The sequence below is a fragment of the Rhea americana genome, unplaced genomic scaffold (assembly GCF_003343005.1).
Source record: "Rhea americana isolate MKP2758 unplaced genomic scaffold, rheAme1 scaffold_128, whole genome shotgun sequence".
Taxonomy (NCBI): Eukaryota; Metazoa; Chordata; class Aves; order Rheiformes; family Rheidae; genus Rhea; species Rhea americana.
Window position 1 is genome coordinate 355,499 of NW_028185350.1, and position 26,392 is coordinate 381,890.

Sequence of the window (26,392 nt, forward strand, 5' to 3'; positions counted from 1 at the left end):
TGTCCTTCTGCAGAGAGTGATTTAGTGGAGTGCTGTGACTAAGTACTACCAAGAGAAGAAAGGCTTGAGGAGAGAGAAACAGGACTGAGGCTGGGTTGCTCCCATCTGCTTAAAGAGTGATAAACTTCAAAAGCTGAGAGGGAATCCTGCATCTTGGTACTTGCACCTGCCCAAAGATGGCCAAAGGCAGGGGCAACACCAGACCCTTTTCCTGCCCCCTCCCTCAAATGCCTGGCAAGCAAGATGTAACTACATCTGCAGAGCAGTGATCATTCTGGGCTCTGGACTAAAAGCAGTTCAGAGAAAAGCAGAAAATGAGGCTGCAGAAAATGACATTTGAAAAGAGATAAAAGACATACATATTTACAGCTTAGCTAAGTAGTTCAGAAGCAGGGAGAAAAGATGTTAAACTGCCTACCAACAACAAGGTACTCAGCACAGAGGCAAGAGAGGAGATACTCAATATTCTTAAAGTGAAGACATGGTACAACTAACAAAGGGAAAACAACTTCAAAACCTAATCCGGTATGCCAGCTTCATCTTCCTTACCTGCTGGTAGGACACACTAAGAACGAGGCAAGATGCAAAGAACAACTCTGCATTAGTTGGGAGAAGGACCAGATGACATAACGGGACCTTTCTTAGCTGTTTGAGTGAGGAGCAGCCAGGAGCGCAGGGAAAGGTGCAATGCAGAATAYGCAGAACTGTAGTGGACTAGCACTATGTTGGCACCAAAATGCCTGGAGTTGGCTTTCTATTTTTTTATTAGAATGATTAAGTGGGCTCACTGCAGGGAATGTCAATGAGATCATCACACAATAGATATGGAATCAAATGAAAGCACCAGTAATACTTCCAGTCAGTATGTAAAAAGGYTCCCGGGGTCCTTCCAGTAATGCTTCCAGTCAGCAACTAGCACTTGAGAGTGAAGACTGGTACAGACATTTTAGTTACTAACAAGGATACGGATCATCTCTCTCCCACAGTCCAATCCACAGCTTTTTCAGAATGCTTTGCTTATAAATGTGAATTCTAATGCCTTTTCTGTGGCTCTGATGACTCTTATTCTTCCCGTTCATTTTCACCCCCCCCTTAATTTTTTTTTTCTTCTGGAGTATCCTGTACCCCTAGGGATGCATGTTTCAGTAATCTCTTTACCACCGATTTGCCTCCCCAGCCACTAAAGTCTATGTTGCATCAGTCATCTTTCTAGCAATAGGATTGCAACATTTAAATTCACAGCTAGTCAGTGCTCTCWTCAAGTCAATAGATCAGCTGTAAAATCGCCATCAAACTGCTTCAAACTCTTCCAGTGACTGAGATAGGGTTCAGCTCACAGTCCCTGCTGGGGCAAAGCAAAAACCCACTGTTATACTACTCTGCCACTTTTTTTCCCCCCCCGAATACTACTCTTACCCTCAGCTGGGTGCTTCTGTTCAAGGTGGAGAAAAAAAGAATTATTAATCTCTTACCTTACCTTATTAACATCTGGAATTTCTTTGCCAAAATCAGAGGTTTATGCTTGCACAGCCCAGACAGGGACACCAAGATGGTCCCCACTGATTGCACCATATATAATCTTCTGAAAGCTAAACCTGCCCTTTGTGTAGAAAGAGGGGATGAAGCTCAGTCTGAGCCCTGGATTTTTGCCAGGAGCACAGAAGGTCTGAGTGCCAAATTGGCTTCTATGTTTTTTCTAATGTGGTTTGTGGCTTTGCTAATGTGGACTCCTTTGGGTATATTTTCAGTGTCTCAGGCAAAGAATTAGACTTAGAACTCTTGTGATCGTAAACGGGATGCCTGCACCTAGCATTTCGTGATCTGCATTGGAAGAGTGTKCTCCTGTTGCTCCTGCTTTTCTCCCTCACTTCCAGGAAGAGTCTCCAACACATGGAGGTCTAATTCTCACCCGGACACATCTGTGGCACTAGGAAGTTGCCACAGAATGACCTGGGATGGGTTCCTAGACCTATCACTTTTCAGCAGGTCTATCCATCCATTTACACCTCTCATGAACTGATGAATTACAGCAAAGAATACATACATTAAAGATGAATATAGCAGCCAAGGCACTTTCATACAAGTATGCCCTACACTCTTGATCCTAAGTCACAATTAAGGCCAGTAGATAGCTGTCTGCTCTTCACAGAGCTTATAAATAACAGATCAGGAGAACTTTTCAAGATGAGGTTCCTTTTCCAACTTAAATTGTCACTATGCTACTGATAAGGGCTTCACAATAGAAAACCATCAAGCTAGCCCACAAAGAACTACTTATTCTTATGTGTCAGGGCCCTGAGTGCRTTAATAGGCCTTACTGCACCAGGCCTGAGCAGCCTCACCTGGGGTCTCCACCCACACACCCAGCCCATGGGCCAAAGAAAGCTATTTAAGCTCAGCTTCAGGCCTTTACTTCCTGTCTGAGCTATGCTGTAGGARTGCTAGTCTCTAGCTCAGGCATAGCCACAGCTTCAGTTTATCTGGACCCTAACCTATGGACTGACTTACCAGCTTTATCTTGGGTMTCTTTCATTGCTATAGATTCACCCAGAACCAATCTTTGGACTGGCTGATCCATGTTACCCCTACTTGATCCTGGCATAGACCTGCTGATTGACTTCCTGGTTTGACCTCAGACCTGCCTCATCGCCATGAACTTCTCTGATGATCTGGACACCTGGCTGAACTTGGCTACTGTCTCCAGGCTGGCCCTACTCACCTTTTTCCAGTACTGTAGGACTGAGACCTTGCTGGCAAGGCTCTTGGTCTGTTGGCTGTGTTATTGTGCTTGGTTGTCCTCCTTTAAGGAGCAGTTAGCCCTTGCTGCTTCTTGACACTACGATGTCTTCTCCAGAAACAAGAAACTGTATGTTGGACCACAGGTAAGAACCCCTTTCTCAGGTGTTACTTTCTTGTCACAAGGATGACACTGGAAAGACCACATGAAATCTGTCCYTATACTGTGATCTGGATCTCTGACCCTCACAAGGCCAGAAGGATATGCAGAGCTGGCTATCCTTGTCTGGAAGGGACAGTAACACCTTTGAAAGAGGAAACTGAACCCTCTGCTATAAGACACAGCAGCTCAGAGCTGGAAAAGTGTAGCTGAGAGAATGGTTGAGTGTGCAGGGGACTACCCTGGCCTCAGTGTTCCTTCTATCCTGGCACTGTTCCCTCTGGTCCTGTCTTGACTGCAGATCTGCTGTGAYAAAGTATCTCACTTCCTGTGACCTYCTCTGCCTATCATGCCTACAAAAGTTGTAATTTCCTTGACAGCAAGGGCCCCATTGTTACACTTCTATACAACATGTAGCTGTAACTGTAATCAGACCTCAGATGAGAGCTATAGTATGGTTCAGGAATCTGTTAGTCTTTCACCTCCAGGATGCTCAAATACATCCTSTCTTCTCCCAGTTCTTCTGCAAGCCCATAGTCTCTTCTCTCCAGGCAGAGACAAGCATCAGGGCTGCAGCAAACTCAACTTATTTGGCACCTTCCTTGGAGGGACTGATAACACAGGTGCTTCTCTYGTTTGCCTTAGCTACTGCTCTTGCCCCCAGGCATGGTAACACACATTTACAAATACATTTTTGATTTACCTAAGTCTAATACTACGTCTAGACCTCAGACTCGGGACTTCTCTTACAAAAAAACCTCATGCCTTTCACTTACAACTGTGTAGGCAGTTTTAAACTGTGCTTTTATCTTGCTCTTTTGAGTAAACTTTTATTATACTTCTCTACCACTGAGACCAGCCAGAAACAGGACCAAGAATTGGGCCAGAAATACCTGTTTCCTTCAGACAGTTAAGTCCCTCTCTCTGCTTGCTCTATTCACTGCTGTGAGTGACAATACCTACTCAAAGGCAGAGGAAGGCTTAGAGAAACACTTAACTGCAGCCTTCCTTTTAGTGCTGCATTTGGAAGTGTGGAGACAGGTAACCCCCCTGCTTCTGCTATCAGTCCTCCAAGGTCTCATTCTCTTCTAGCCTTTCTAGAAAGGAACTAGGAAGCAACAATGACTTCATCAACCTGATGCAACACCATGTGAGCAGGAACAGATTTTCCTCTAGTTTCCAATACCCAAACAGTGCTGATGCAAAATGCTTTAGCAACTAAAGCACATGCTGCTCCTACTTGGTGCATTTTCTCTTTTTGGGTGGTAGTAGCAATGGTCAAAAGGTATACTTGTTCTCCTTGGCTATTCTCACTCTGCCCTTGTTACAGCTCCTTGGCCAGAAGGAGATTAATCACGAGGTATTCCTCACCTTGCAGAGGCTATACATGATGATTAGAATCCCACCAAGGAAGTAGCTGCTTGATGGATCATCTCCCATGATGTATTTGTACCACAACTGGATGGGGACAAGGGAGCGGAACAGCTGGCTCAGCTCTTCAATAACCAAATAAAATTTTCCCTGTAAAAGAAGTGATAMATGATTATTACACTATCAGGAAGCTAAATAAAAGGATTTTGCACATGCAGGAGTTAAAGCACRAAGGAGAAAGACCTGAAGAACAGGCAGCATCTCTTGTAAAGCTTCACCAAAGCAGTTCTTGCCTTCTGGTGGCTCACTCCCTTCAATGAAGGACACCTGCAAGGTAACACTAACTGCCTCCTGGCTTACTACAACTGTGGTGTAATAACTGACATAGTTTTTCCTCCTAATCATGTCATTTCTAACTCTAAGCAACTAAGACAAGTAAGCTGGCTACCTRAGTTCATCTAATTTAAAGCCTCTCCATGTTGACAAACTGTTTGTGTTCTGTCCCATACTGCTTAAAAGGAAGAACTGATGTCAGGGTAATAGGTTAGGACAAGCACTGAGCACAAAACTAACCATAAGCTGGAAGGACTTCCACACTAAAACATTTATTTTAAGTCAGTGTTCTCCTATTTGAGAGGAGGGAAATTCCCCRAGAACTTTGCTGTGTTGTCTCAATTAGCTTTGTCATCAGTGATGTCATTACGGGTTAGTTATTAATTGGTGAGACTTGAAGAGGAAATTAAGTGCTCTGCACTCCATGAGGAGAGGCATAGCCAGCGTCCTTCCCCTGGGTCTTGCGGATGAGATCACTTGGCAGGCCATCGTGCTGCACTGAACAAATCGAATCCTTCGGAGAGCTCTGGCATGCTCATGATCTCATATCCCCTGRGACATGGAGTGAGGTCACACCAGTGGTTGCTAACAGACTGGTGCTGCTTTCTTCTTCTCCCCCTGTCCCCTCCTCCTTGTTAATCCCAGGTGGCATCACATAGCAGAAATGTAACAGCAACAATTGGGGGTCCTAAACACAAGCAATTTATTAAATTAGCATGGAGGGCTCTCTTCTGCCTCATGCTTCGATACAATCATCGTTATTTCTGGAGCCTCTGTGACAGAGGGTCGCAGGCTGCTAATGACTATGCTGTTGCTTCCTCCCTTTGCACAGGCAGCTTGCCACCCCCTCTGCAGCCTGCTCTGATGAAAGCTAGCAGCAAGCCAAAGGCAGTAAACCGCTTGCTTTCTCTCTCATTTCTTCTTCCCACCAGACTCCCACTTTTTTTCAGTCTTGCTTCCCTCGCAGGCTGTGATGGGACAGGTCACTGCTGCTTTTCTTATTGCATCAGAAGGAACTTCTGGATCAAGCATTTGGGGCAACTCTGCAGTCCTTTCCTCTGAAGCCTGAAATCTTGGCAAAACTGAAATTCYTCTACCACAGAAGCTTTTGAGGCACTGCAACACTACAGGCCACAGCTAGATTTAAGGAAAGAAGGGTCACAGAGGCAGCCCCTGAGGTCCAGGCAGGCTGACAAACTACAAGAGGCAGAGTGTGGCTGTAAGATGAACCTGCAGCAAGTGAAAAACTTCAATTCCTACTACAGAATCCTGATTCCCTACAAAGCTTTCTCAATTTCTTTGTTATTGAATGCTAATCTTCAGTTTCCATTGGTAATGGTAGGGTATCAGCAAGTACCTAGCTGCTAAGCAATCCTAACACCCTTACAAGAGTGCAGTTAACAGCTTTAAATGGAAGCATACTTCCATCTAGTTAATTAACACCACCCRCCTGACCATTTAAGAGAGGCCTGCTGATAAGTTTAGTGGTCACAGCTAGGATGAGGGAAGCTGAGGGACAGTTGAATAGGATTTCAGAGGACTAGTGCTACAGTAAAGGGTGCTCAGAAGAAATGTAAGGCTTGCCTGAGACCCAGGCCTCAGCACTGTRCAGGTGCAACAGCTGCCTTTTTTTAAGCTAGGAAAAGTGCTTCGAAAATCAGAAGTACAAATCGGCTCTACAAAGAGCTGAGCCAGAAGTAAGTGAGGTCTTTCTTGTGAAACAGAAGCTTAGAAAATAAGGTTAATTCCTTGCAACTTCAGTGAAATTCAGCCTTCTGACACCAACAACTTGATGCAAGCAGCACCCCTCACTTCTAAATGCACTCACTATTCCTTTCTGTCTTCTGCTTCTCAGCTTTATTACATTTTGGTTATCTGAGTTGAAATTTTCCAAGCCTAATGCTTGTCTCAAACTGTATTTTTGTCTGAAAACTTCAGCTAAAGCATTTCAGCCATTTCTTAAGTTAGAAAAATCATTGTGTTTTATTAAGCGTGAATACAATTATTTCTGCTGTGCATCTCTGGTTTGGAACAAGAGCTTGAAATAACGCAAGGGCTGCCTCTGTTGGGTAACTTTTCCTCTTTCATAAAAATCCATGGAAATCTTGGCGTCTGACAAATCTGTGAATCTTCTCTTGAACGCACTCTATGGAACAAGTAGATTTCTGGTGAAAATAAAGGAAAAGCCTGTGAGCCTGTTGCAGCCACAGTGCATGACCAGATTGTGCAGGAACCAGCCCTACACAGCAAGTGAGCACGTCCTCATGCTGGACTGCAGAAACTACATAGGCTATCACTTAAAATTACAGCTCCTAGTTCAGTGGAGTCTGATACYGGAACAGAGTCTCAGCTTTGCTCTCATCAAGCCCTTGCAACAGGCTGAGTTAAGCCTGACTAAAATGGAAAAAGGTCATGMAACCTGAGTAGAGAAGATGGAGGTGGGAGAGAAAAATCAGGAGAAGGAGGGGCAATGGTGCTGGGGATGAAAGGTGGATGAGGCCTAAGAACTGACTACTGCCACAACACAGGAGTTAAGGGAGACAGGAGAAGTGAAGCTGGCTACAAGAAGGCAGAGATCCACAACCACCAGAAAGCACCAGGCTCTGAACATCTAAACTTCACCTCTTTGTTGTCAAATATTGGTGTACCTTCCCAGTACAATCTTACCTTGCTTCCCCTGCAGAGTCAGTGTTTGTAAAAGTTGACAGCCTACGGCTATCAAATGCTCCATTAGCACAAGTGGCAACACAACGGTCTATGCCCTTGGTCTAATTATATCAACTCTGCTGATAAGCCATGTGATGACACACAGGAAAATTTCTGGTTAGTTTTGTCCAGAATGCTTTGATTTGAAAAACTCAATCAACGACTCCCTTTTCCTCCACTTCTGTCACCACATTAAAATATCATTTATACACTTTAACTCAAGCATTCCTTCTGGAGGAGCAGAACTCAGGCTTTCTATACAATCTCAATTTTCCTTCTGTAGATGCAGTACTACATAGTCTTTAATGATGTAAACAGGCGCTATTTTTTCATAGTGGGTGAATGATACTCATTAAACATGTGACTCTAGCATTCTGTTATAACCTTATTAATTGATGCTGAATCTGCATTCTGTCACTTCATGCTATTCCAACTCTGCWCCGAGTAGAAAATTACTAAAATTTCCTCAGTCTTTTTCATGATATCACTACTACAGTGTAAGATTTTCAACAGTGACTTATTCTCACACTGTTGGCTGGAGTGAGGGGCAACTATCATCTGCATTTTCTAAATGAAAACTTAAKACATTCAAAGAGTATGGTTAAATGTAACATTTTTTGGTGTCCAGGCTGAGATGCTTGGGATCAGATTTTTACGAAGCACTTAACTCTTAATTTTATAGATCATGTTACCATTAAGCCACTGACTTCAGTTTGCAGCTGTACCTGACTTTCCTAGCTTCACATAGGAATTATTTGGCAAAGAAAAGGATGGAATTCAGTTCTCCAATGTAGCATTCAACTTTAACTTATATAACATTCTTTTTTTCCCAGCAGTGTTTCTTTATTCTCAATAAGCTTTTCAATTTATACAACAACTACTCTCAGTACACCACCTAGTTTCATCTGCAGGGCACAGTATACCCTGTCTGGTGATGGAGGAAGAAGTCTTACAGAAAAATAACATAGAATCTTGTAATTAAAAACTGAATCATGACATATATACACACAAAGCAGAGCAAATTATAGTCATAGAAGCCATGCTAATTCCCATGTATCCTAACCAAGCATTGACTTTGTAATCTCTTTTGACATAAGACTTTGCATAACTGTGCATGTGTGCCTCCACAGAAGGAAATAGATAAAGACACGCTAAGTTTTTAAACAGCGTAATTAAAATGGGATGGAAGAGAAGTGAGAGAAGTTGCAGTGAGGCAACTGTAAGTTGTGATTAGCGCTCAAGGGAAGTTCCAAGTCTCACTTGTTCTGTTGCCAGCAGCATTAGGACATATTCTGAAACAGGAAGATGCTAGGAAAACTTTTGAGACCTGCTGGCAATTTGGATGGGAGGAGAGCATGCTCTTCTGAGATTTCAGGTCATATTGCCAATATAAAAAAAGTGTTGGGAAGGAGCAGTAAACAGGATTGTGCCACAGAGGGGGCTGGTACAAACCCTTGCAAGACTAATTAGGAGTAATTCCAAGGTGGAACTAGAGAAAATGAGCTATCTTATTTTGTATTTTAGTTATATATGAGAAAACCCACACTGTGAGATATGTCAGTGCATGTTCTTCTCAGGCCAGAACGTAATGCACCAACTTTTCCCTGTTAAATGACTGGTAGATATCTAGTCCCATGACAAAAGATGGTCTGGAGGGACATTAGAAAAGGGCTGCTGCCGTCACATCACAATTAACACATCCTCTCTCCTAGTGTGAGCCCTCTGGAGGAAGCTATGGTCTAGGAAAGTTGCTCTGGCAGCAGCAAGCTGCTCTAGCTTGCCCTCCTTCCCCAGGATCTGGAGGGACTGACTTGTTCAGATGGAACGTTCATGAATGCTTTGTGCAGGAGAGCTGCGTAAGGAACACAAAACTTCTATGCCTACAAGTCAATTGTGCTGTATATCCTCAACACAACTAGTTGTGTGATGGAAGGTAGGGGCTAGTCTGCCCAGTGAGAAAGGCTAGGCACCAGGACTTCGGACCGTGGAATCCCGTGGGTATCAAGCTCTGACACAGAGAAGATGGAGGCAAGCTGCAGAATAACCTTATCATTGTAGGGTAAGTAACTGCTTATACTCCTTTCAGTAATTGGTTAATTATGCATGGATGTGCACAGAGACAGAAACAGGTGGTGATGTGATAGCAAAAGTGACTGTGTACCTGCTCATGCGCCATTCAAACACTGGAAGAGTGCTGGAATAGTCAAAATTGTCTTACTAGCTTCAGACACAGAACACACAAACTTATAACAGATCAGCTGACCTATGGTAATATAGTACCTTAAGACAGCTTGCTTAGTCGAATGATCCAAATCAAACTGTGGTCTATAAACGACATTCTGGGATTTCACTTACGTGAAATATCAAGATGCCACCTCAGAAGGAATATGGAAAGCTTAATGTTTCATTTTATGTGGTGAAGCTCTAACTATCCCCACCAGGAAACATCAAATGCATCTGAAAAAGGTATCTGGTCCAAAGTCCAAGTGCAAAACTCCGTAAAGAATGACTGCTCATATACACCAACCAGCATTGCTGAGATGATACTTTGAAAAAATAAAAACAACAAAACATTCTTAAGGATTGACACACTGAGGAGTCCACAGCATTAGGGTTTGATGTATACTTGCCGCTGACACCATTTGCACAGCACAAAGGAAAARCTTAATGTAAGGCCAGCATCACCAAAGATTAGTAAATTAATTTGCAATGTCTAGACCCAGCTTTCACAAAAAAAGACAAGTATTTATTCAAATAGTAATTTCATGTTATGCTTTTAAAACAAATAKTTTTTAAGTGTTTCCCCTTTGAATTTTCAATCTTCTCCTTGAAACAGAGCTTCTAGATTCCCTCGTGCTCTTGTAACTTTGCTGTGCTCTTACACAAGGGCACGCAAAGAAAAACCTTACCTGGGGCTTTTTTTTTTTTTTTTTTTCATGCACCAGCAATTAAGATCCTTAGACAAAAGTGTGTCCCTGATACGTGTCTGTTGCCTCTATATCCCCTGGTCTTTTTTTTCAGTTTTCTTTCCCTCCCTCCTCCCCCATGTTTCACTCCCTTCCCCTGGATGTCAGCTGAGATCGCTGACAGCAGCATGAGGAGGGGATGGGAGGCTTGCAGGCACCTGGGATTTCCTAAACGGAAATCTTTGGCAACTGTGCCTTTTTATTATTTATTTCCTTATTTTTAATTCCACCCCCCTCAAGCTGTCATTCCTTAGCACTGAAAATGAAAAGCTGCCGTTTATGTATGTACAACAATGGAAGCCTCCGCAGGCCACATGGCTCCTGCAGTTTAATTTACTTTAATTCATTTTATATTGAACCAAATGATCTTATTTGCCTTTTTTAATGGAGAGGCCTTAAGCATGCGGGGTGGGAGCCAAGCCATCCCTCCCAAAGAAATTATGAGCCCAGCTGCTATTAAAACTTGTACTCATCTTCAGGCATAAGACATCACAGCTCAAACTAGCCTCCTGGTTGGGGGAAGAAGGGGTGTCCTTAGCAGCTGGTCTGCTCCTTCTCCCACAAACTCCCACTGCCTGTAGAGTTACAAGACTGGACTCTGATGTTAGGGTTATCTTTCTTTTTCTGCTCCTTCAAAAGTCACTCTCCCATTCACTAGCTCTTCTTTTCCTCTCTTCCAACCTGCTGCAGTGTCTCACTGCCTCTCACAGCATCTCTGGTTTCCAGGCTGGCTTGGAACCTGGGAAAGTTTGTGAATATTTTGTTAAAGTTTCATTCTTTCCTCATTCTTTGGAGGGGTTGAAGGCAGGGATATTTCACTTCTGTGGCATCCAAACTTGGAGAACTCTGGCTAGTTGTATCCAGATGACGTAGGCAGCCCTGCAGTCCTCATACTGAGTGCTTGAAGTGCAAAGCATCATTTTGGTTTATGTCAACTACTTCTGGGCCTGAAATGATGTTTTCTGCTCTCTGTGTTTAGATTGCAAAGATAAACTTCTTTTTCATTTCATTAATGTTAGTTTGCTTTTCTTGGATATAGCATCAATTCATGCTTTAATAAATCTTATTTCAGTTGCCAATGAGAAGCCTCTTCACTTTTTTTCCTCTAAAATCATACTGGATCTCAGACAGTTCTTAATGTCATTCATCCAAATACTGTCCTTTTTGTGACAGGGCCATACTAAAAATACATGACGCAGGTACCCTAGACTGAAAGAAATGAGTGCTCCAGCCCACATTTTTCATCCGTTCACTGTCAAAATCAAAAGACGCCTCTAACTCAGCTAAGCAGGGTTTGGTACTGTACACTATTTTCATTAATGACCTTGATAATAGAACACAGTATGTTTATCAAATGTGCATTTGACATTACACTGAGAAGGGCTGTAAACACACTGAAGGGAAGAATTACAATCCAAAACGATCTTGACAGTTTAGAGAAATGGTCTGGAAAACACACAAGTGCAATTCATTAAAGAAAAAAATGAAGTTTTTTTTTATACATAGAGGCAGAAATAATTGTGCAAATAGAATAAGGAGCAAGGCAGCAGATTATGCAGTACATTTGCAGAAAAAAAGACTGAAGGATTATAAAAGATGGCAGTTTGGATGTGACACAACAATGATATTAACATGCCAGGCATGCAATGTAGTCATTCCACTCGCTCCAGCATCAGTAAGACCTGTGTAGAATTATTATTAGTTCCAGGTATTGCAAGAAATTAAAGACAGTCCAGAAGAGAATTACAAATAAAAGATCTGGGACTAGGACTGATATCTGAGAAAAGACTCAAAAAAAAAAAAGGGGGTGGTGTAGTATACAAAGATGACTGAGGTGAGATACAAAGACTATCTCTGATGCATAAACGAGAACAAAGAATCTGATCTAGCTCTAATCACAATACGGAGAGGTAAGATATGTAAATTGAAGGACATTCAGAGGAGATGCCTCACACTGGAAAAATTATGAACGTATTAATGAAAACCACATAATACGCATAGAAGCTTAGAAGAATCTCAAGGAGCAGCTTGAAAAAACAACTAGCTTTGGAACTTACAAAGTAAGGAAAATCTGAAGAGATTGCTCAAAAGTTGAGCACAGAAAGATCACAGTCCCCGAGACCCCATTCATGGGCAAGTTTTGCTGTCCACTACTAMCAGCCAGCAAGAAAGTACTGCAAGCAAGCTCAAGATAAACTATCTCTATCTCATTCACAGCCATGCTGAACTCCTTCCCTGACACTGCAGCAATCTCCACTTCGGGCCCTGCATTATGGGGAACTACAGGCTGCTGTTCTGACTTGTTATATCAGCACAGAAATCCTCAATAAACATTACTTCCCATGCAAAGCCTCTAGCTCTACCCTGCAAGTTTAGTGCAGCTTGTTACCTGCCACCATTATGCTGCAGCCATCCAGAAATCCACAAACTGCAGGCTAGGCATCAAGCGTGAACACCACGTTTTTCACATTTGGGGAGGAAGGGAGTAACTTTGTGTCTGGTGAACATTAAGACAGCAGATGGCAAATATCCTGATCAGAATTTGGTCACAGTTAGTACATCTGAAGTGCAATAGCACTGTTTTAACTACGAAAAAGCTTATGTTTAAATCTCCTTTGATAAATAAGATGTGCAGCATTGTGCTAGTCTGTAGAAGCAAGCTGGGTCATCAGCCTCATGGAAAGAGCTCAGCTACATGGTTACCAATTACAATTCCAATGGCATCCTGAGGTTCTCTTGGAGTTCTCCCATCCCAGTTTGATCTTGCTTAATTTGTTACACCAGATCTCATCCCTTGTTGGACTAATGGATGCAGTGCAGAGAGTGGGTTAAAAAAATAAATCCAGACCACTAACAGTAGGTAACAGCAGTCTCAGATGTCAAGGGACAGTGAGACCATCAACAACATCCTAAGACAAAAAAGAGACTTAAAAAAAAAAGTGAGAAATATTGCTATCCAGAAAAAGGTATTAAAAATGAAGCATCTGTGCTCTGAGTCATTATAGGCTCTTGACAGATGTGATCTTACCAGTCTCCCACTGTAGCTGCAAATAAAGACCCCGTTTCTTTCTTCTCTCCCGACAAGGATTAATGAGTACTTGGGATAGCTCTCAGACACGCAAGCAAAGGCTGTGAACCTTTTCCAGCTCTGCAATTTATCTTGGAAAGACTATTCACATCATTTTACCCTCCTCCCCAGGCTGGATTATGCTCTGACCTAGCACATTAATCTCCCAAAATAAAATAATAATAATAATAATAAAAGAGGAAGAAGGAAAAAAAAAGGATCTGGACAATCGCCAGAAATAAATTAATAACCATCTCAAATAGCCCTGCTGTGCAGGGACAAACTGCTCAACTCCCCTGCCACCCATGTCATTTGTAAGCAAAACTATTCCCAGTTTAAATATCCCCTTAAGTGCCCTGCCCAAGACTTTTTGTAATTAATGATAGTATCTTGCATTTATATACTGCATTTGATCCCAACAGCTGCCAGAAAGTTTCTTTACCAAATGAAAATAATATACTTTGCCACATTTGCCACTGAAATGCAGACACTACTACGTAGAGCAGCATGACAGATATGTAAGATATATGCATATAAATAAGAAAAGGTAATTCAAGAGAGAAAAGGTAGTGAAAGGGTTTTGAAAGTTAGGTCTGGTCTACATACAATTCTGTACATATTTAAGTATTTAAACTGTTCAGTTAAAATATTTCTTCAAGCATGGTTAGAATTGGTATTATCTTGTGTGTCCTCAATAGCTCCAGTTTAACACTGTTGTTATTCTTTGACCCAAGTAGCAAGCCAAAGAGATGAGTATTTGCAATTTCTTTCCATTAGAAGGAACTTGTGCTTCACTTGCACTCTAGGTGACCCTGCTCGAGCAGGGGAATTGGACTAGATGTTCTCCAGAGGTCCCTTCCAACCTCAACCATTTTGTGATTCATAAGTATCTGTTTAGATTGCTCAGAAAACAGGACTTAGAAAAAAGGCAACCAGAAAAGCAGTTGCCTTGCTGCTAGCACCTACTCCTTCTTATGCAACGCTTATCTCATGCTCTCTCCTGACTTCAATCACTTGTCTGCATTACCAAACCCTTGCTCAGGTCTGTGACTGCTCAAAAAACAAACAAACAAACAAACAAAAAAATCAGGTGATTTGCTGCCAAATTTTATCAGAGATTTTCTTATTTTTCTCCTTCCACTCATATTTCATGCCGCACACATGTAGTAAAGATAAGAGATTATCAAACATCCATAGGTGTATAATATAATTATCCGGTAGATAATCATATTAGCAAAGCATACGATTTTTTTATTATTCTACTGTTTGTTGGAACTTACAAAATAAGAAAAAACTTGTTCAGCCTGAGCCARGTTACACAAACTGACCCTAGCCTACAGTATTGGAGACTGCTTCATGCTAGTTATAAACCTTACTTCTCTCTTTCCTTTCACAGAGAGCTGCAAACATCCATTTGTCTGAACCTTACATACCATGCAAGAGAAGTGATCTGTGGAGGTTTGTCTTCTACTAGGTACACCAAGACAAGGATCAGAGAACATCTGTAATCAACTAGGAAGCACAATTTCAACAAACAGATCCTATCTGACACAAAGTAAGAAGAAAAGAAACTCTTACCTTTGATTTGACAGCTAGAATGATCTTAGGCAAGGCAACAATTAGGCATTTCAGTGCAATGGTGAGATACTTCAGTACAAAGTCAGTGATCCCAACAATCCACATTAGGTCAAAGAAGTCCAGCCTCTCAAGGTTAGGTTTCAGAAATATAAGGCTGAAAGGCATAACAGCAAGGCTCAAATATCAGCAAGGTAGTATCAACCTCACAGAGGCTTCTGGACACTAGCTCTGTTCACTGCTAGCTAGAGAAGGCCTAGGAGCTCTGCTGAACCTGAGTACAAGTTCTCATGGGAACACGAGTAAGACATGTAAACTAGCCCCATGTTTCCTGTAGGCCTCTTGACTTTGCTCTTGCCCATTTCTACCAAGGTCAGCAGATTTGCCCATTATGAGAGAATCAGACTCAAACTTGTAAAAGTCTGCTATGAAAGTTAAGCCTTGCAATTCACACTGGAAAAAAGTTTTGTTCTAACTACTAACAGTAGTGCCTTTAGTTCATAGGCTTTGCTCTTACATACCTGATTGTGAAAGCCCACCCACCTACATCTTTCTATTTTAACAGCCAGAGAATGACCTGAAACACCTTCTTCCTTGAAGTCCCTGTCATCAGCAACTGTCATTCCTTGGACARGGAATTCATGGTCAACTCAAGACCACCATACTCTGCGGTCTGGTCTTGCACCATAGAGGAGGGCTTGCCACAAGCAGAACTGCTCTAGGGGCAGCAGTTGCTACAACTCTAAGCTATTCACACATGTGAAATAAGTGAGTGACAAAGGAAACCCAGTACTAGACATGGCAAAAAGGCCAGGGCTTCAGGAGAGTGCTGTGCCCTGACAGTGGCTCATCTTGGTCTACTGAAGTAGATCAAGAGCTGAGCTGTGTTAATTAGCATCTCTTACTTGAGCCAGCACTCTGGAAAGGTAGTGCCCCTACATAACTCCATTCACTGGGACTGAGGAAGGGCCAAACTTGCTATTGCTGCAGAGACACTGTAATTATTACCCAGCATCTCCAGCTGGAACAGAGTTGGGGCAGGTAAGCCAACACCAGATCAAGAGYAGCAGCAGAATAATGTGCTCCTACTCTCCCCCAGCAACTGAAGTTGGACACTGAACTTAGTATTTGCTCCCTAAGGAAGCTGAATCAAGGATACCAGTATTTCATACAGTAATGGGCCAGAGCTACTGACCTGAGCAGCAATGAGGTCAGGACCCTACTCAGAGCTGAAGAAAKGGACTTCTGTTCAGAATATTTGCCTACTAAAGCCTCATGGTAAAAAGCAAAAGCTTAACAAAAAAGAAAGTAAAATAACCAACCCAGAACAAAAAGCCTGAGCATGAATTAAAATACTCACAACACTGGCACAGCACAACGGGTAAAATTAAACCCTAAAAACAGAAACAGAATCAGAGACTTTACTACTAATCATGGGCTCGAAACAAACAAAAAGCAAATAAATCAGGAAATAAAAAATAAACAAAAATGAAATAGCTGTTTCTAGCTTCACAGGCTTGCCTGGTGAATTGGGCACAGGTCCCAACACAGCAAGCACTAGATCCACAAGCCCAACCACCACACGGCAGGCACCCCTGAACCACTTGTAGGAATGGGGCTTTTCAGTGAAGCCACTGYCTACTGTTGACTGTAAACAAACTACTCCCTAAACAGTTTGTAAGATGGCTCCAACTTGCTGAAACCTTTTTATTTTACACTATTTTATTTTAAACTATTCCCGTCTATGTGCTTAACCTTATGAGCCTCCTGACTTCTCACTCTTCCTTTCTAGAGCCCCATGGCTTCCCTGTGTTGCAAGCAAATTTCTTTTTAATGCTGTAGTACACTTTCCCCATACCTGTTTCTTCTCTTGCACTCTTTCCCACAAACCCTGTCCAGAGTGTCATATAGCTCACCATCTATCATTATGATCCACACATACAAGCCTTCTCATCTGAGAACCAGACTTTTTCACTTTTTCAAACTAAAATAATTTAGAGGTGAAGGGGTAGTAGAAAAACAGAAATGCTACTCTTCTCCTTTACAGAGCAGTTTAACACATAGCTTTCAAATGACTAAAACCAACYGCATTATATGCAGTTTCAAAGGATACCAGGGCTGTGAGCAGACCTTGACTCTTCCACTGCACAGATAGTATTGCTGGAAAGAGGCTGGAAAGCAATTATATCAACTACAGACAGAAAAAAACACCTTGGAGACATCTAGCCACAACTCAACTAACGCATGTTTTATACGTTACATTTGCCGAGGAAGTATTTTCAGTCTGAAGTTAAATGTCCCCTTCAATGGGACAAATACAATTTTCACTGGGAGGATAATTCATATGGTATTAAATATTAGTATCAAAACTACCTTTTTAACTAACTGCATTTCATATTGCTCCATTTCATCCCATTTATTCTAATGCCATCCCTTTATTTAAGGTCTGTTCCTGTTTGTTATTTAATCCCTCCTTTATAATAAGCAGAGATAGTATTGAATCAAATCCTTGAATATTAAATTTTCTATACTTGAGAATAGGTTTAATTTTAATTTAAAGTGCAGATTAATTACCCTAGATCCAAATGCCTCTAAGACCTGAGGACACTGAAGTAAAACATTACTACTTCATGTCCAGTTTTTGTCCAGTAATAGACTAAAAGCTTGATATATTGCAGAGAAAATAAAAATTACAGGAAGAGAAAAATCAGTTGATCGCTTTCTGATCTGCTTCCAACACCCACCCTTTATATTCAGTCACAGCAGTCAAAATGGAAGTTTGGAAGTTCTATTATGAAAAACTATCCGTCCTCCTTTGATACACATGAAAATGACAAGCATATATGTTTCAAGAAGCAACACTGTGGCAGATCAACATCACCTGGCCCATTTAGTCCCTGCTTATGTCATTTATTGATAGGAGCATAGTCCCTTGGTAAAAATTACCCCCATGCTCTTCTCCTCCATCCAAAGATACTACAAAATTGTAACAAAGATGGCAGATACCATAAGAATGCACGTTTGCTCCAAATGAGTGAGAAAAACTAGACTTCCTCTTTTCCTCTCTAGCAATTATCACCTGCTTCCATCACACACAATGTAAATTTTGCCCACCTGTTGTACAGTTGCTGTGAGCTGAATGTGTAAAGCAAGTAGAAGGTGTTTCCAGTAAGAAAGGCCAGGATCCAGAAGACAACCAATACTGATCTCTTCTCCTGAGCAAGAACAAGAAGCAGAGTAGATAAATTCAAAGTCTCAAGGGTTGCACTGAGCCTTTGACTGCTGAAAAATGCAAAACCAACCCAGGGGACTCAAACATACAACTAAACATTCAGTAATTAGTTATTTACACAAGACTAGGTCTCAGAAATAGGCTGCTAGGTACAGACATGTACAAACACAAACACAACTGTCTCTCACTCACCCAACCTTTTCACATGAAACAACTTCAGTGAAATTAATGGAAATACACTGCTGAAAATGACAGCCTTACTTGCAGAACACAGTTTTCAAGGTTGGTATTCTTCCTGGGATATTCAAATTCTACTGATATTTAAAACTCAGCTTGACATGCCCTACCAGGAGATACCAGGGCCTTATTGTACCCTTATCCCCCTGGGGACCCTGAGAAGTGTCATATTATTGTCCTGCACTCAGCATTGCACACCCCCACCTGCACACTGACACCAGGAGGAGCCCCGGACAATGCAAGAGGGAAAAGATCTCCCTTCCCAGTGGCTTGATGGTCACGCCTGGCTTTTTTGCWTGTTAAAACACGTGAAAGGTTTCTGTGGCATCAGAGCCACCTGCACATTTCCTTTGCCTACCTGTAATCAGTGATTACCATTTTCTGATCAAATAACCCCTCAATTTATAATTTTCAACTTTCACCTGTCCAGAAGGGCACTTCATGAAAGGAGTGTTTTACAAATACATCCAAAGTTACCTAAAAGAAGGCACTGCTAAATTAAATATAACATAACTTATCATCACATGCAGCACATACGAATGTTATTTGAATGCAAAGAGGTTCTAGACCATACATTTTTGTTTCAGGAAATAATTACAGGTCAGAAAAAGTGCACATTATGCATTTCAGAAAACAAGGAACATTATAGGCAGAAGCTGGAAGACTGTAGGTCTTGTCCTGGGTCTTGGCCCAGTGTAAATTGGAGAGTAAAGTTTACTCTTGAGAGGAAAAAACTATTTTTCTTGTAGGCTGATTTATTAAGAAAATAGCTCTTTGTAGCTATTCAGCAGTCACAGATGTTAGGTTAAGATTTAAAGCAGACAGATTAATGGACACAGTGCAGGCAAGACAGAGGTGCAAAGTGCAAGGCAACAACAATCTATTACATGATTGTGTAATTTATCTGCTTATTCAGCATTGTATCATATTTATTTCACTGCTGCTGATACATATAAGTACACATTTGTGCCACCCATGTCATTTATACAGAAAAGCAATTCTAGTTCTGTGCTTGTAGTGCTGTTGAAGTATTCTGCTGACACTAAAAATTTTAAGACTTGAAATGATCTGCCAGTTTCTTTATATTCTAAACAGAGTATCAAGAAAGTATTAAAAGATAGTGAAGAGTAATACATCTACAAATTCTTTTAGCTGAATATCTCAAAACATTATCTAAATGCTAATAAACTAAATTTCATCATAAACTAATGAAATGGATTTTATCACTTCTGCTGTGAAATGGGAAACTGAGGTACAGAGAACTACTTGAAGAGGTACATCCTGTCAGCAGAAGAGCCAGAAGCATATTACAATTCTCCTAACTTTTTTTCTCCCTCCTTCTGTTCTGTCAAACTTTCACAAGATATAAGCTGTGGGAGAGCACGAATGAGGAGAAGCAGACAGAGGAAGCAAGGATTATGTCAGCATACTCTTGTTCTAACAAATCTGTATCCATTTAATGGCATTCATCCCTAAAGTGCAAGAGAAGGTTCAACATGAATATTATTTTGTATGTAAAGAGCAATGCCGGTTGAGAGCATCACAGTATAAGATACTGTACTCACCTTCAAAGCAACTTGCTCACGGAGTGTTGAGTTGGCATATGCAAATGTGCTGGCCATACCAATGCACATAGCAATCCCTGCAGGGAAAGACACTATCAGAGTATGTAAGGCTGAGTAGGAGGATCTTCACTCCTAAATCATTTGATGTTAGCAGCTTAAGCTTAGAAGAAAAGTAAGTGGATGATATCCTGGATCCACTGGTAATTAAAATTTGTAGGCCACTAAAACAGAGCAATCTGTACTCATTTAAGTTCAAATTTGAACTAAACCAAAACAAAACTACTGCAGTGGATACATCCCAATACAGACACTCTGCCATAATGGCAAAAAATGGAAAAGATTTGATCTTTCGTATGTTAGGCCTGACCCAACTAATAACTGCTTGGATTAGAAGCAGAGTAAGAAAGAGGAGCTAGTTACCCCATCCATTTGAATATGTCCCTCTTAYGCTAGACTACCTCTAGATACTGTCACAGGAATAATTGTATTGGACATCACAGCAAGACAAAGCTTCCTAAGCAGGCTCTAATAGCCTTAAAATTAAAAAAAATCCCAACAGACAGATGCTTACCAAGCTTATGCTGGAAACAAACTTTAGCCAGGAGGATCAAGATGAAGGGAAGGCCCTTCTGCAGCCAACCAATCACAGCTTTTAACTCTGAAAGAGCTGGGGCTGGAGTGCCAGTCTGTTCATCACTGCCTTCCTCAGCGTGCCCGTGGCGGTCCCCTCCTGCCATGTGTAGTAGAGACGAACCCCGGTGATGGCCATGGTGGAAATGATGGGGCTGTTGCCGGTGGTGAAATGGAGCTCCTTCTGCACGGCTGGTCCCTTCCTCCCTTGGGGCTGGCATCTGAATGAATACTTCCCCACCTCCTGCTGAAGACCCCAGAACCAAACCTGCCTGGAACGGGGTGGCTGTGATGGTCCCCGAAGGGATACCTGCCAGGCCTGAGAACAGCTGTTGTGGTGAAGAAGCTTCAGCCTTCAGACTTTCAAAAACTCCGCTTTCATCCACACTGGTTTCAGAACTGACTGTTTGGCTTCGGTTTCTGTAATGGAAGGACATAAAAGAACAGTAATTAAATAAAAATCAGTGCTGCAGAACCTCTCAGCCCTTTAGCCCACTCCTGACTCTAGTCAACTAACAGTTACATCACTGTGTCAGAATATATAGGTATCCAGATGACAGACACTTTGCACTTTATTTACTATTGAAAAGTCCGGCGCTAGAAGCCTGCAGCTAGATACCTGAGATAAGGTCAGAGCTCTTCTAAACTACTGGTCAAAATATACCAGTTCCTTCTTCTAAGGATCAGAAAGTTCCCAAAAGCTCCCTTTACTTTTGGAAGAAGCAAAGAATTTATCCAATGCAAAATTCAACATCTTCTATAATGATTTTAATATTAAATGCACAGCATACATAAAAATACACATTTTTACACAGTGCCATCAACAGAAGCCACATCATATACAAATAAGATAATCAGACGAACTCAGAGAAATGACCTGCCCCCAAGATCTTCCATCTTTACTGAGAAATGATCACCACTTGCCCACCACTGAGTAACACAAATGAGAGACAGAGTTAACTGGGGAAGAGAAGTGTCGAGAGCTGCTTGTGCAATGAGCTTGAGCTAACCCTACATTATACACGGAGAATGTGTTCATGGGCCAAGAGAAGTAAATTGTTGTATTATTATGTTATCAGGAAATTCGATACGGTGGTACCCAATTTACTAGACACTGTGCAGAATTCGATCCGACACTGATTCTTTCCTGAGCCTTTGGGATAGCTCATAGCCAAATTCCAGAAGTCATGGATATCTTTCTTCTAATATAAATAGAAAATGTGTTTTGTTCACCTGAACTTAATATTGTGGTACTGAAATGAATACACAGAAAGTGTGGACCAAAGGGAACAATGTAGGTAATAAGCAGAACAATTATTAGGCACTCGAACACCTGGCAGAGAGCAAATACTTCTCTAAATAGCAAAAGGAGAGTAAAGCTTTAATAAAGTGCAGCAAGCAAAGCCCACAAATAAGACATGTGCTGTACAGCTGAAGTCTCTCTTGATTTTAATCCCTGGAGATCTCTAACTTCAGAAATAGTGATCACAAGCTGAGACAGCACATGCAGGCACATACAGGGACCTTAATCCTCTCTCTCCCATGAGCTCAAAAGCCTCCCCAGGCCTCTTACATGGCACAGAGCACTGCCTTTCATCTCACTCTGGAATTAGCTTCAATCCTCTCCGGGCACCCCTTCCCACTATACAAACTCCTAATAAGGCTTTTATATAGCTACACCCCATTCCCAATGTCTCTCCACAGGCTCCATCAAGGAATCAAGTCAACAAGATACTGCACACCCATCTCTGGTTCAAAATATTCATGAGACAGATCTCGGATTTTACACTTAATGTTACAATTTGGGGATGTACACACAAGACAGAGATAATAAACTGACAGATCTGCACTTGCATTTGGGAACATGACAAACATACTGGGTGGGACTCAGCATTACAGACAAATGTATCAACATTATTTGGAACAATACTACCAGGATATGTGATTACGGTTTCAGCAGGAAGGAACTCATCAGGCACATACTTGGAAATGTATAAACACAGATAAAACTGTGACTCCACTAAAGTCAACAGAAGTGAAGACCATGTTGTTAGCGGCACCCGAATTTCATTCTACAGCTAAAATACTAAAATGTATGACAATATGTATTTACCTAGTAAAATACTGATGTGTTTATGAAAACCAATTGACATTTACCTTTAATAATAAATWTCTATCCTGAATATTTTTTAACTATTCAAGCAGATCCTGAAGTGCCATAAAAGTCTATACTGACTCAAAGTGCTCTACACCACATTTGAGAGAGTCCACGCAATATTTATATGCCTCTCAAGCTCCAAGCTTGCTTGCTGGTATAAACCCCACAGACTGCACTGAGGATTGGGCAGAAACATGGTGAACGCGATTTCAAGATGGCTTTCTTTTGCCTTGAAATTAAGAGTGCCACCATACTAGAAGTGGCCACGACATCAACCTTCATCTCTACCTGCAAAAAAACACTAAGAAATATTTAGCGACTGCTTGCGATCAGAATCTTTCACTTACTATYTCAGCTTAGCCAGAGCAATGAAATTTGTTAGCTCCATCTTTGTCTTAGAGTAATTAGATTAGTTTCTTCTTTAGAGAGAAAGAAAAAAAAACCAACTCATGCACTAGTCCTGYGAAAGCACAAGGGAATATTTAGTGCCAGAACAACAACAGTTGCAAGCCTGCTTTTACTGATGCTGTAATTACAGAAATGAATTAGGGGCATTCTACTTCAAAATATTTACCTATGTGAAGCTAGATACAGATTCTGGGATGATGTGAAGGATCATCCAAAATTTTTATAATCTATTAAGTCATACTAATTGGGAGCTTCAGACCAGTAGACTTTTTGAACATATTTACAACAAGAAATATAGATAGCCTCTGTCCCTGCAGACTSATCCTTTCAGATTGACAGTGCTCAGGACCCCCACAGGACAGCACCATGAATCTCTACTGCAGAGCTCCGTAAGGCAAAACATCCTGTCTCAGTAAGTAAACTGTAAGGATTATGGGGTAGGATGTGCCACACTGGATCATCACATCTGAAATGCTGCAGTTAGCAGCAGCCAAAAAATGACATGAAGGAGAAAAGCCCATCCATCCCTAAACTTAAGCTGAAAGCCTGACCCTGTTACACATATAGGAAGTACAGGCCTTTCTGACTTCTGAGCTTTTGTCTTCTAAAATCATGAAACACACTATAAAATTAAATCAGAACATTGGTTTCTAGAGAGGAAAATGGGAGAGAGAAGAATATTTACCTTTCAGGAGGAATGCTGTCAGTGTTGCTGCTATGCCGTCTCTGCATTTTCCTCAAAACCTTAAAACACAAAACGCTCAACATCAACGTTGTAGGTCAAAAGTTCCCAGTGTGACTAGTAACAGAGGCCCACAGAGTCAGAGGGCTGTGAAACCCGTTCAGCTAGTGACATGGCTGGCATGAAGAGCACCTCAAGTTTGCATTTGTTTTCAGTAGACTGCTGAAGGAACAACTTCCAACTAGCGAACAAAAGCACACAGAAACTGGTCCCCAAGCAGGGCAAGAATCAGTCAGATCTCCTTTTGCAGTATGTAGCAGTTACAAGGACTGTAGAGTGACAGGATGACATGGTCTGGAAAGGAACTTCAGGACAACTGACAGCATAGCTCTAGATGTGACATGTGAATCAACATGAGCTCTCARAAGTGAAATCTCTTCTTCCTCCTCTTCTGAAGAAATTCGTAATGTAAAGCAAAATTGAGGTAAAAAAAAGAATAGAAACATTTTTAATGGAAAAATACAATCAAGTCATGACAATATTTTTAAAATAAGCAACCCATTCATTTTAAACCATAAAATTGCCATTAGCAAATGCTGCACAATAGTCATAAATACTATGCACATGTGCAAAAGATCACATGTTCTTCTTCCACTCATTCTGGAATTGTCAGCTCAAATAGAATCTGATGTGGGAAATGAAAAGGCATTGAAACTGTATTAACTTCAGGAACTTTTTCTAGAACAAAGAGAAGTGATTCAGTTATTTAAATCTCTTGTTTCAAGTTCTAATTTTAAGGGAACCTCTCAAATACATTACACTTTTAAAAACTGAGATAATTCAAAAGCATAAAAGAGCAGAGAATCGTTGTAATCAAAGCACTGCACAGAGTACTTAGCAAACAGTCTTAGACAAGTTAAATGTTATATTAATCATATAAAAACTAAGGCATGGGCTATTTTTGCAAGTGGTTTGTCCACAGGCACATCATAGGAGATTTAGAGAAGATACTTTAAATATTGTAATCTGATCCTATTCCATGCTGGACTTCTATAGCTACTGAAGAAAATGTAAAAGGATTTTGAATATCGAAAGTTACATTATTCAGGACATTTCATATGGCATARATGTACATAAATAAACATGTAGCCCTCCATCTGTATGCTGTAAGGACTCTGATTCTCGTAACATTTCCTAGCCATCCATATTTAAGTTTTTCCCTGTATCTTTACATTCTTACTTGTATTCTATACTCCCAGTGATCCATTAGCCCATGCAAAACTGCATTAAATTCAAAATTTATCCCCTACTAAAGCCCAAATCATGCAGTTCAGAGTGCATAAACAGAGAGTTGTGGCTACCAAGCAACAAGCACGGAAGTTCATCTGCACATTTATGAATGGCAGGACCAAAGACTAAAGAAATATATTGGATGGCATCTTTCTTCCCAAAGTGTTTCACAGAAGAATGTGACTCCAACTCTGGACATCTTCCTGAGAGTAACATAAATACACCAATGTCAATGTACRTAAAAAATTGGGACAATCACATATGGCAGAGAAAATACAGTTTTTCATAGGGAGGGCACAGGTAGGCTATCATATGCACCAAAAATTTAACTCTAAACAAAGTTTTCTGACACTCTCAGTTACCAACACTACAAATTACAATCTTGTAATGCCCAACAGGGTTTTAATCTTTCTAAATATACACTTCAATCTGTGCTATGCTTTAAGAGTCAAAACAAATTAAAGTAAGAATACATATTTCAAAGATACTAAATATTTGCCCAGAGATTGTTACTTTACACTTAGTACTGCAGGAACCTTTTACTTTTTCCCTGCCGTAAATATGAACTGATCCTTGCYTAACAGTATCTCTGTCAGGTGAGTATCTAATACTACGCCTTTTTAATCAAAACAGTAATTAAGGTATGACAAAATGGCCAAGATCCCAGGTTGATCCACTCAGGCTARGTTGCCCTACCAGTGAACAACTCTGGGGTCACTGCTTAAAAAGAAACCCGCTCACCTTCYTCGTCTATGAGCCGAGACTAGAGTCAAGTGAGAAGGTAAATCTGAGGCTTGGAAAATCCTTCACTCCCTTCCAGATCGCTAGCAGTCTACTAGGCTGTCATACAGGGTGAAACCAGCTTTCAGAATACAGTGCAGATCTACRGGGCATCAGCCATGAAGGGGGCAGCGACACGAATGCTACGTACCGAAGGTGCAACACTGTCATGAGATGTAACCTACATCTCCTACAGAGTCCTACAGATTTAAGGTCAGATATGACTTAAATGGACATTGTTCCAAAAGGCATCCAACTTCAGCACTGTTGAGCCTTTTCCAGATTTGGGGGTTTCATCTTACAACGCCTGGTCACTTCAACAGTACCTGGAYAACAGGTCTAACCAGAGACGCAAGATGCGGGGCGGGAGAGCGGGACGCTCAGGAGATCGCAGACGCCTCACACGCGYAGCACTGCAGGAGATCCAACGGGGTCCTGGCACCGAACCCCTCGCGGGGCCTTCAGGCCGGCCGGCCGCGAAGCGCCGAGCCCCTCG

At 41.4% G+C, this 26,392-nt stretch overlaps 2 protein-coding genes across 3 annotated transcripts in view; one reads left to right on the plus strand and one right to left on the minus strand.

Moving 5' to 3' along the window:
- The window catches only part of RNFT2 (ring finger protein, transmembrane 2), a 29,809-nt gene extending 3,706 nt beyond the window's left edge, over positions 1-26,103 (minus strand). Inside the window, exons 1-7 of one of the 2 annotated variants that reach the window (XM_085326131.1) lie at positions 26,048-26,103; positions 23,830-24,277; positions 20,520-20,998; positions 19,949-20,025; positions 18,029-18,129; positions 14,918-15,071; positions 4,268-4,417 (exon numbers count right to left, since the gene is read on the minus strand). In XM_085326131.1, the coding sequence (XP_085182257.1) occupies positions 4,268-4,417; positions 14,918-15,071; positions 18,029-18,129; positions 19,949-20,025; positions 20,520-20,998; positions 23,830-23,912 (1,044 nt within the window). In that variant the 5' untranslated portion in view covers positions 23,913-24,277; positions 26,048-26,103. The remainder of the gene's footprint in view (positions 1-4,267; positions 4,418-14,917; positions 15,072-18,028; positions 18,130-19,948; positions 20,026-20,519; positions 20,999-23,829; positions 24,278-26,047) is intronic. The other variant, XM_085326132.1, reaches the window with a different exon arrangement.
- SPRING1 (SREBF pathway regulator in golgi 1) overlaps positions 25,760-26,392 on the plus strand; it is a 9,742-nt gene continuing 9,109 nt past the window's right edge. The window contains exons 1-2 of the mRNA XM_085326110.1: positions 25,760-25,897; positions 26,145-26,233. Coding sequence (XP_085182236.1) covers positions 25,760-25,897; positions 26,145-26,233 — 227 coding nt within the window. The remainder of the gene's footprint in view (positions 25,898-26,144; positions 26,234-26,392) is intronic.